At 46.6% G+C, this 12,124-nt stretch overlaps 1 protein-coding gene across 3 annotated transcripts in view; it reads left to right on the top strand.

The window, feature by feature from the left end:
• The window catches only part of PHC3 (polyhomeotic homolog 3), a 627,291-nt gene that overhangs the window by 308,048 nt on the left and 307,119 nt on the right, over positions 1-12,124 (top strand). For all 3 annotated transcript variants that reach the window (XM_078666127.1, XM_078666126.1, XM_078666128.1), the window contains one exon: positions 8,043-8,199. In XM_078666127.1, coding sequence (XP_078522253.1) covers positions 8,043-8,199 — 157 coding nt within the window. The remainder of the gene's footprint in view (positions 1-8,042; positions 8,200-12,124) is intronic.

Raw genomic sequence — 12,124 nt, 5'->3', positions numbered from 1 at the left:
TGACTGCAGGTGTGCTGGCCGTACTAGGCTCCAGGATCTTGGTTTTCCCCTGTGGATCTTGAGGCCAAGCTTTCTGGCTGTGGCTGACACATTGTCATTCTTCTTTTGTATCTGCTCAAGGGTGTGGGAGAGTAGGGTCAAGTCGTCTGTAAACTCCAAGTTGTTGAGCTGCAACCAAGCTGTCCACTGGATTCCGTTATTTCTCCCGGCTGTGATTGTCTTCATGAGCCAGTCTTTGGCCAGCCGGAAGAGAAAAGGGGAGAGGAAACAAGTGGCAGCTGCCTCGAAATGGGGGTGGTGGATTAAAAAAGATAAACTTACCTTCTCTGCCACGCTGGCGCACGTCTCTCCTCTGTCCAAGAAGAAAGGTCTGCTGGAAGCACCTGAAGCACTCAGGCTTTCAGACTCTCCCAGCCAATCACATCGCTGCAGGAGCAGCATGGTGATTGGTCTGAGCGTCCTGTCTGGATGCTCAGACAGTGCCTGGGAGCCTAGGCATGTTTACCACTGGGCTGTGAAACACAGCCCAATGGAGAACATGGCAAGTGCACATGATGGTTTGGTCTGCCCTAGAGGGCCGGCCAAACAGTCATGTGCACTTAGAGGAGTGCAAACCACTCCTCCCCGTCTTTGGTGTCAGAACCCCGCCCGACTCCCGCATAGAAAAATAAAATGATAACTTCCTGCTTTCGTATTACTACTGTACTTAGAGGACCAATAGTTATTGAAATAGAACACCGACTTTTCATTATATACCTTGCATTGTAGAATTCGTTTTATTTGTTATTGTGCCTCATACATTTTGTTCTATTACAGTCTGTACTTCAAAATATTGTCTTCTCTGCATGGTCTGTATGTATATCTCTCTTGCTGAGTTTTTGGATGTCTAACACTTTTATTTTAAAATGTCAATTTGTGAAACTATAGTAAATGTTGTACACACTGAGATTTCTTTATTTATCATTATGTGTTCTTGTGAACTGTTTATTGTCTGTGTTGAATAAATGAGTAGCAAAAATATTACATTTTATGTGAAGCATGTATGGTAACAAAACATTGCCAATTTCAATAATCATATTAGAAAGATCACATTTCACACATTGCCCCTTATTATGTCTGGTGGACTGCACCGACAGGCTGTCTGTGGCGGTCCACCCAACATACAGGGCATCAGAGGTTAGTGGTGGGTAGGATCCCATTGGTGCACCGGTTGGAATCCTAACCCTACAGTGGAGTCGGTGCCTACGCAGACACCGCCTTAAAGATTAGGATGTCACTTTCTGACTACTTTGGACTGCATTGAAAAGGCAGATGGAATGGGACTATGGGGGCCCTAAGCAGGGCCCCTGTAAGCCACTGCTCAGTGGCCCAGGGGGCACATGTGGTGCTCCCACACACATTCATGCACAGTGTGCCAGGCACCACATTGTGTCTGGCATACTGTGTATTAATGTGCACAAAGTGCTGTATAGGGCTGCAGCACAAGCTACAGTGTTATAGAGTACTTTTCCGCTCAGCGGGCACATCGTAATTGGCCAGTCGAACCGCTGTTTGCCTCTCGGGTGGTCACATGACCACCGAGGTGTTGGCAGCTATCCGACTGTCCGACATCATAATGATCCCCATTATTTTTTATTCATAATCTTATACATTTATAATTTCAAAGATAATTTATCATTATTTAACATGATTTAAGATTTTCAGATTCTGAGACAATAATTTAACTTGTATGTTTGATGCGAAATTATCACTGAGACAACGGTTGTTTAGAGCCCTTTTCAAGCAATCCATGAGCAGATGTGAAATGTGTGGAGAATAGTCTAGACGCTCACATTAGAACATCACTTCTGCATCTCTTGGTGGCAGGTTCTCTTGTGTTGTCGTCAACCAGACCACATGAGCAACTCCTCCTAAGAGCCACTGAAGCAACCTGAGTTTTAACGGGGTTGGTGACAGGTGACTGTGTGTGCATGAGTGTCCCACTTTCCCTGGAGCTGGCAACTGTAGATCCTTCTAATGAGCTGGCAGCAGATAGTGCTTGACAGTGGAAAGCAGCAGCTAAATTAGGGCCTGATTTAGTTCTTGGCGGACGGGTTACTCTGTCACAGCGGTGACAGGTATCATGTCCGTCGAAATATAAATTCCATAGGATATGATGGGATTTATATTTCAGCGGAGGGGATATCCATCCCCTTTGTGATGGAGTAATCCATCTGCAGAGATCAGGCCTTAGTCATTGGTGCTGTTGATGTTCTGTAGCCATCCTGCACCACCCCAGAATTTAGAGTAAGGACACACACATGGTGCTCCCGGAGATCATTTTGAGCTCCTTTGGTACCATTCTGGGCCCTCATGATATCATCCTTGGCCCTTAAGTCATCAATGTGCACCAGCTGGTCCTCCTGCATTTATCTGCATCCTTTAGATCTTTATGCAATGGTGTTGACAATAGTGAAGGCACCCCGTGCCTACCTCTCTGCAGTAGGTCCTACTCCAGCCCTTTCCAAATCGCCCTGTAACCTTGACTAGGGTGACAATGGGTGGAGAATGTCCTGAATGCTCAGCGTATGTTACGGCTGTGGTTGTTACAGGAGTGGCCACAGATGTTGGGGATGTGAGTTAGCATGAGGCTTTTGAGGGAACCGATGTAGGTAATGGAGGCAGGATAGTCATGGATGTAGCTGATCTTGAAACCTCGGAGCGAAGCCTAGGGTCATCCTCCTTGGCAGGAGTGCTGCTCTCACTAAAGGCTTGTGTTCTTGTTGCCGCAGGCAGAGAGACATTTGATGTTGTTGACCGCGCTCTTGCCTTATCACCTTGTGAGATATGGTAAAAAATATTTTTATTTTAAATGATAGTTGATACTAAATAAATTGCTATTTTTAGCTAATGAACATTTGCTTATTCATGTTTGTTATGCCAACCTGTCATTGATTTTGCTCAACCTACTGATAAAACTGAGGAGCCAGATTTAAATCTTAACAAGTATATCAAAAAAAGTATTGCGGGAAAGATTGATGCTGATTGAAGTGATTTGGAGGTTCACATCTAAGGGCTGGCCTAGTGTGTGTCGGCAGTGGAATCTAGAATTAATTGGCTCTCATGCCCCAGGATCCATCATACAATGTCTTAGCACCACTTTGTGAAATAGAATCCGTCAAACATTTGGCTGTCCGTGTTAGTAATGTAGAACCATTCTAGGCTCCTTAGGAAGTTTAGTCTAGATATACAGCACACTCACATTCCAGTGTACAAACTAGGTCCATTAAAGATATTTAGATTAACGATGATTTCTTTTTAATTTTAAATGAAAGACAGTGATATATTGAAGTAACCAGTATTCATTAAAATGTTTTATTTTCACTGCAGATTCATATTTTTCTAATAACTATTCCTGTCCTGCTTCGTTACATTAAAAAACTCGTTTCGTGAATATGAGGGACTTCCCATTGTGACCAAGCTCACACATTTTTTTCTGTGGGGGAGATTCGTAAGTGGTGCCATTTAACAAGCCAGTACATGTTTTATTTGTCCTCCTAACATTTCCTTTTATGTAGCCACACCATTTAGTGCTCTTCCTAGTTATTATTTCTGAATCAGCATAGTTGTGTGAAGATTACCTTACAGAAAATCTCTAGTGCTGGTTGTAGACTGCTATTGCTTGCTTATGTTTTTTAGCTGCACAGCACTTTCAAGTACTACTTCGGTCGGATAGTGGCATTTAAAAAATAACCTTTTCAGAAAGTCAAGTCAAGTCAAGTCAGATAATTTATATAGCGCGCTACATACCCAGAGGGTCTCAAGGCGCTTGAAGAAGGGTGGGGATTTACTTGTCGAATATCCAGGTTTTAAGTTGCTTTCTGAATGTTAGGTGGTTCTGAGTGAGGCGAAGGTGAATGGGAAGTGAGTTCCAGGTTTTAGCCGCCAGGTAGGAGAAGGATCTTCCTCCCATGGTGGTTTTGTTGATGCGAGGTACAGCGGCAAGGGCTTGGTTGGAAGAGCGTAGCTGGCGGGAGGGGGTGTAGAAGGAAAGTCGTGTGTTGAGGCATTCGGGTCCAAGTTCGTAAAGTGCTTTGTGTGCGTGGATTAGGAGGCGGAATGTTATCCTCTTATTGACGGGGAGCCAGTGGAGGTTTTTCAGGTGATCAGAAATGTGGTCTTTACGCGGAATGTCTAGTATGAGTATGGCTGATGCGTTCTGGATGCGTTGGAGTTTTTTCTGAAGTTTTGCGGTGGTACCGGCGTATAGGGTGTTTCCGTAGTCCAGGCGGCTTGTAACCAGAGCGTGGGTGACCGTTTTTCTAGTTTCGGTGGGGATCCAGCGAAATGTTTTTTTGAGCATGCGAAGAATGTTGAAGCAAGATGATGAAACGGCGTTGACTTGTCTGGTCATTGAGAGTGAGGAATCCAGGATGACGCCCAGGTTCCGTGCGTGATTCGTCGGGATGGGTGCTTTTCCAAGGGCCTCTGGCCACCAAGAGTCGTCCCAGGCGGAGGGGGAGGTACCTAAGATAAGGACTTCTGTTTTGTCTGAATTCAGTTTCAGACGGCTGTGTTTCATCCACTCGGCCATTTCTTTCATTCCTTCATGTAGGTTGGTTTTGGCGGTGTTGGGGTCTTTGGTGAGTGAGAGGATCAGTTGAGTGTCATCAGCGTAGGAGATGATGTTGAGGTTGTGTTGTCGTGCGATGGTCGCGAGGGGGCTCATGTATACGTTGAAGAGGGTGGGGCTGAGTGAAGATCCTTGTGGCACGCCGCAAATTACTTCAGTGGCCTCTGACTTGAATGGTGGCAGGCGGACTCTCTGAGTTCTTCCGGCAAGGAACGAGGTGATCCATTCCAGTGCTTTTCCTTGGATTCCGATGTTTCTGAGGCGTTGTATCAGGGTGCTATGACAGACTGTGTCGAAGGCTGCTGAGAGGTCGAGGAGGATGAGGGCGACTGTGTCTCCATTGTCCAGTAGAGTTCGAATGTCGTCTGTTGCTGCGATGAGGGCGGTCTCGGTGCTGTGTTTGGCTCGGAAGCCGGACTGTGAGGAGTCCAGGGATTTGTTTGTTTCGAGGAAGGCGGTGAGCTGGCTGTTGACGGCTTTCTCGATGACTTTGGCCGGGAATGGAAGGAGCGAGATGGGTCGGTAGTTTTTGAGTTCGGTGGGGTCAGCAGTGGGGTTTTTCAGAAGTGCGCTGAGTTCGGCGTGTTTCCAGCTTTCAGGGAAGGTGGCGGAGTTGAGGGAGCAGTTGATGACGTCTCGGAGGTGTGGTGCTATGATGGAATCTGCTTTGTTGAAGATGTGGTGAGGGCATGGGTCTGTGGGGGATCCTGAGTGGATGGAGTTCATCAGGCGGATGGTGTCCTCAGTGGAGATTGGGTTCCAGTCATTAAGGATGTTCAGGGGGGGTGAAGGTACGGCAGAAGGTTGGGTGGGTTGGTCTCCGGGTTGGTTGTTGAAGCTGTTGTGGATGTCTGCGATTTTGTCGTGGAAGAACGAAGCTAGGGAATCGCATAGGGTTTGAGAGGGAGTGATGTCGTTGGAGTTGGCAGTTGGGTTGGTAAACTCTTTAACGATGTTGAATAATTCCTTGCTGTTGTGGGCGTTGTTGTCTAGTCGGTCTTTGAATGCGGCTTTCTTGGCAGTCCGGATCAGTTGGTGGTGTATGCGGGTGGCGTTTTTGAAGGCGTCCCTGGTGCTGGTGTTTGGATCCTTTTTCCAGGCCTTCTCAAGGGAGCGACAGAGTTTCTTGGATTTCTTAAGATCATCGTTGAACCAGGGGGCGTTTTTGCTGCCTGATTTGATTTGACGTTTTTTCAAAGGTGCTAGGTCGTCGGCGCTGTTGGTTAGCCATTGAGTGAGGTTAATGGCTGCTTGGTTGGGGTTTGAAGAGTGGGTAGGGGGGTATTGAAGAAGTGATGAGGAGATCTGGTCAATAGTGATTTTATTCCAGTTTCTTCGCAGAGTAGGTTGAGGATGGTTGTGGGTTGTGGTCTTTTTGTAGATAAAGTGAACGCAGCTGTGGTCCGTCCAATGGAGAGCTGTGGTGTGAGTGAAGGAGATATGTTTGCTGGAGGTGAAGATGGGGTCGAGTGTGTGACCTGCGTAGTGAGTGGGGGTATTGACAAGTTGTCTGAGTCCGAGGTTGGCGAGATTGTCCAGAAGGGTGGTGGTGTTGCTGTCGTTGCTCTTTTCCAGGTGAAAATTGAGGTCTCCCAATAGAATGTAGTCCTCGGAGGGGAGGGCGTGTGGGGTGATAAAGTCAGTGATGTCTTCACTGAATTGTGCACGGGGTCCTGGTGGCCTGTAGAGGAGGGTGCCTCTGAGTGTGGTCTTGGGGTCGGTGTGGATCTGGAAGTGGAGGTGTTCGGCGGTAGCGAGGTTGACGTCAGAGCTGGTTGAGATGCGGATGGAATTCTTATGGACGATAGCGATGCCTCCTCCTGTTTGGTAGGTGCGGTCTTTTCGGATGATCTTGTAGCCTTCCGGGATGGCGACGGTGATGTCTGGGGCTGAGGAGGCGTTCATCCATGTTTCTGTTAGGAAGGCAACGTCCGGAGAGATGATGTCTAGTAGATTCCAAAGGTCGATGGCGTGTCTGTGGACCGAGCGGGTGTTGAGCAGGATGCATTTTAGGTGGTTGGTGTCAGATCTCTGTTTGGTGTTAGTGGATGAGGAGTTGGTCTTGGTGCCGTCATACTTGCAGGAGTTGCATGTGAAGGGTCCATGGGTGTGTCCAGGAGCGGCTTGGGCGCAGTTGGGGTGACGGCCGGGGTTTAGGGCTAAGAGGGTGGAGGCGTTGTATGTAATGCGGGTGTCGTGGGTGGTACGGGGGCCAGGGGGACAGGCGCTGGGCGCGGTCCAGGCGCGGACGGGCGTAGACGGGCTTACCTTTGGCGCACCTTTGGCGCGGCCGCAGCGCGTGGACGCTGCGCGTTGGGACATCTGTCATAAATGGTGAGTGGAGGGGGGCGGAGCATGGGAGGGTCAGCTGGGAGGCGGTCTCGGGGAGGCGTGTCAGGGGAAAGCACAACAAACAAGATGGTGGTGGAGCCTCAAAACGAAACTTAGGAAACAATGCCAGCAATCCTTTAAAGCACAGCCAGAAGCAGCAGCGCGCTCTCTAAGGGCACCGGGTGAGAGCGCTAACAGTTGAATAATGCTGCGGCCACAGAGCGCTAACACAAACAACAATACACAGTTCAGAAATCGCTGCAAAATGAATAAGTAATAATGCACAGCACGCAATTCCTAAAGCGGAGCTACGATACCAATCTAGTGTCAACAATGCAGGTGAATCACGCGTCGAGAGCAGCTTCAGCTGTGGGCTCTGGGCGCTGCAGTTAGCAAGAGTCGGGGAGCGTGGGGGAGCGGCCGTTCAGGACGAGGTCCAGGCGGTCACAATCTAGCTAGGGAGGTGGGGAGCCCTCTATTCGTGGGTGGGAGGGGCAGCTGGGAGGCGGTCTCGGGGAGGCGTGTCAGGGGAAAGCACAACAAACAAGATGGTGGTGGAGCCTCAAAACGAAACTTAGGAAACAATGCCAGCAATCCTTTAAAGCACAGCCAGAAGCAGCAGCGCGCTCTCTAAGGGCACCGGGTGAGAGCGCTAACAGTTGAATAATGCTGCGGCCACAGAGCGCTAACACAAACAACAATACACAGTTCAGAAATCTCTGCAAAATGAATAAGTAATAATGCACAGCACGCAATTCCTAAAGCGGAGCTACAATACCAATCTAGTGTCAACAATGCAGGTGAATCACGCGTCGAGAGCAGCTTCAGCTGTGGGCTCTGGGCGCTGCAGTTAGCAAGAGTCGGGGAGCGTGGGGGAGCGGCCGTTCAGGACGAGGTCCAGGCGGTGAAAGACCTCCACTTCTCCAGAATGTTTTTTTCTCTCATTGCAAAAGGTTCTACAGAGGATTTGTGCCTTTCTTTTGTATATGGATCTTTCTTAGAACTTAGTGAGTATTAATTCAAATGTAAGGCATAGCAATCTAAACAGTTGCTAATGAGGATCTATGTTAAATAATGAAGTACTCCATGTTCTGTCTAGGTTAATCAAGTCAATGAAGCACTTGGAGAAGAAATGCCAGAGGCTGATACAGATGAATCTCTCCATATATTGAGGACTCCAACACCACCCACCTTATCTCCACAGTGTGTTTGTAGAGGAAATGGAGAGGAAGTTGCCATGGAAAATAACTTGACGGGTGATTATTGGGGTGTTTCCATATATTAGAAATGTGATTCATGAAAATAGGGCATGTGGGCTGCTTACATGTGAGTGAATTGTGCTCCTCTGTGTTAAGTTTACCTATAGAGGTAATGGTGGTCTCATTATCACGATTGCAGCATAGTTCCTGGTCTCTTGAGTATGGATGTGATTTTGACAACATTCTACCAATAATCATTACTGTTTTTCCTTAATATAAGGTGTTGATTGTCTTGAGATCTGTCACCGGGAGTGATGAGGGCACTGGAGATGTCTAAGGGCAAGGTTTTTTTCTGCCTGTGTTGAGGCACCTTTACTTGTGTGCCTCCCCTTTTTGTCTGAAACAGCCTTACTGCGAAGAAGGCGCCCTTCCAGCAGAGTGACTGCCTGTTTCTTAGTTTGCGGACACATTTGTGTGTGTGTGTATATATATATATATATATATATATATATCTACTGCAAAAACCAAGGGTTACAGGGACGTTATAGTTAGGGTCAGATTTTACTCCTACAAAACAAGAGAAATTCAGCTGTTGTAGTAACCTCAGTTAACTATAACTTGCGCCCCTGCAATGCACTGCTTATGAGCTCACATATTACATCACTCATGACATGGTCAGTGACATCACTGATGACATCTCAAATTACATCACTGATTAAATCATCCACAGCATCTCTGACGCACCCACTCACAACTCTATAGAATCTTTTATGCACCCACTGCCACTCCCAAACAACCTTTCGCAAACCCAGTCACAGAGCCATACCAGTACTTACACACCCACTTACTGATTCATAGATCTACACACACATTCACTCACTCACCCATACTGACCCTCAAATACCCACTCACTCACTAATACAGCAATTGACATATCCACTCATACACCCATACAGACACTTACACAATGAGTGAGTCAGCCATAGAACTGCTCACACACCTAGACACTCACCCATACAGTCAATTACACAGCCACTTACTCACTCAAATGATTACACACACCCACTTACTTACGCAAATAGTAGCACATACTCACTCACCTATACAGTTAGTGCCAGAAGCACGCACTCATTCATATAGCCACTCTCACATTCACTCATTCACATATAGTCACTCATATACCCCATCGCTCAACTATGCTGCCTTTCACATACCCAGTTACTCACCCTTACTGACACATGCAGGCACAGCCATATGGACACTCCATCACCCATACAGCTTCTGAGACACGCACACTGTACCCTATACAGCCACTGACTCACCCGCTCACTCATCCATACAGGCAGTCACACACCTCCTCACCCATACACACAGACACCCAGACAACCATAGAGGTAGTCAGGCAACTAATCAATCACTCATATAGCCATTCATGTACCTACTAACACACTCATATACCCACTTAGACATCAACTGACAGATACACTCATTTACGCAACCAGTCACTCACCTATACATTCACTGAGACATCGAATCACTCACTTATACAGTCAGTCATGCACCCACTGAGTCATCCATAGAGACACTCATAAACCCACTGATTCACCAATACACCTTTATATATATGTGATCAAGGCTATCTCTAGCCGAAACGCATCATGGCGGACTGGTGCTGGGCTTAAAAACCAAATAAATTAATATTGCACCACTTTGGGTCTTGCTGGCTCCTGTCTGTTCGTGTGGTTGTATTGCTGTGCCTACGGACCTTTTGGAGCTTGACATACCTCATATATATATATATATATATATATATATATATATATATACTTTTTAAAAACAGTCACTGAATGATGTCATCATTGATGTCAATTGAGATGTCATCAGTGATGTCACTGACCTTGTAATGAGTGATGTAATATGTGAGGTCATAACCTGTGTATTGAGGGGATGCGAGTAGTAGTTAACTCAGGTAACTATAACGGCTGAATTTCTCTGGATTAGTATGAATAAAATATGGCCCTAACTATAACGTCCTAGTAACCTTTGTTGTTTAGGTTTCGCCTAGGCAGCGCTTGCGCGGTCTCTTCGAGACATGCTGTATTCAGGATATGGGGATTAAACTCCGCCTACATCTCACTCATCTTTTTAATTGGCTCCTGCCCCTGTCTTTTGTGACTGGTGTCTTTTCATTGGTCATTAGGCTTTGTAGTCCCTCCTTAGTGCAGCATTGCCTCTCCTTGTAACCTTCCATGAGGACACCTCCTGTTACATGCGTTGTTACGCTCTTGGTTTAATTACAGCCTCAAGGCACTATTTTCTTGAAGGCCTTCAGAAAGGACACTCACTTGGTCCTAAACTAAGTTGGCAGTGGTTACTTTACTCGCCAGCATATCTCACATTTATATTAGACCTTCTATAAATTTCCCTTCATCAGCTCCACGTAGAGTACAACTTAATCTGGAATTAATATAAGAATGTTTTTGTCACATTTCAAAGCAACCAGTTGTATATATGGACATGGCTATTTGTCCCTGTGGTACTGTCTTGCATGCAATTCATTATGGGTTGAGTGGATTTACTATAATCTTCAAAGTTTATGATCCTCACTAGGGACCTCTAGCAGCAGCTTTTGGTACTGCACCTACCACATCTCACATTTATATTAGACCTTCTATAAATTTCTCTTCATCCCCTCCACATATTGGGACAGGATTTCGGGTGGTTCTGATGGATATGGGGATGTTTTTCCTCATCCTGGGTGCATAGATAGAAAAGGCCTGTTGCCTTCATTGTTCCTTCTTTACACTTCCTAGTCTCCAGTCTTATGGCCCTCATAGTGGGGGGACCGAGAGCCACCAGAAAAGACGCGCTTGTCATTTAGAGAGGCAACAGTGTGTCTTGTGGTAGCTTTGAAAACAGCTAGGTTTGCAGATGGTGCATGCCAGTTAGAGCAGCCATTGGAGTTCCATCAGGGTGGGGAGGAAGGTGCTGTCATATTTCTTTAGAGCCTGGATGAGATGTACTGTGGTGTTTAGAATGCCCTTAAGGGTGCGCCAATGTGGAGTCTGGGAGGCCCTAGAGCCAGGCGTTTCCGCTATATAGATGTAGGAGAGTGAAGGTTTGAATAGCCATTCTGAAGGCACTTCCTGGAATAAGTGGTTTCACTTTTTGCAATGGAGCGAGCCGGTACCAGGCTGTCTTTCTTTCGGTCACAGTGTGTTCCTTTTGGGGGTGACATAGTTAATGTCATTGAGCCAGGTTTGTACTATTTATTGCGTGTTGCGCTTAGCAAATAACAAGAAGTCCGCCTAGGTGGGGATAAACTTCAGGTGGGTGCTGACGAGGTGCCCGGTGTGTTGATAGATGTCTAGAGCAGGGGAAACTTTCAAGTAGACTTGTGTAGCCTTGGCATATTGGTACATTTTGGTACTATTGACCATGAATAGGGCCCCAACGTGTTCCATGTAGAGGCTTACGTTGACAGGGACAGTTTGGAACTTGGCGGGAGTCTGCAGGTGATGGGGCTCTCTGAGATCTGAAGGTGCCCCTGTGAACAAACTGGTATTGGTTAGAAGGGAAGGAGGAAAACCATTGAAGGAGGTTGCCAGTGAATGCATTTGAGACTTAGGTGTGTGAATGAGTGTGGTATGGTCAACGGTGTCTGACTCACACTTACAACATTTATGAGTGTCCAGTATGTAGTCACAGAAGGTTCTTCTTGTCTGTGTTCAGTGGGTTTGTGGACATTATGCAAAAATATACATACTTTTACATGTGCAGTGAACGCTCGCTTTTTCCCTTGTACGTCTTCTACTGAACAAATGCTCACCAGATCAAGGAAAGGCGCCAAGTGGCCGATAGGCAACTGTGCCTTAAACATATGTTGCCCATACATTCAGCTGTTTGAAGTTACCTGTACAGAAAAATGACTTTCGGAAATCCCATTACATTAGAAAGTGAAACACAATGTTAGTATTCCCCC

The sequence above is a fragment of the Lissotriton helveticus genome, chromosome 11, assembly GCF_964261635.1.
Source record: "Lissotriton helveticus chromosome 11, aLisHel1.1, whole genome shotgun sequence".
NCBI lineage: Eukaryota > Metazoa > Chordata > Amphibia > Caudata > Salamandridae > Lissotriton > Lissotriton helveticus.
This window is presented reverse-complemented; position numbering and strand designations above follow the sequence as displayed.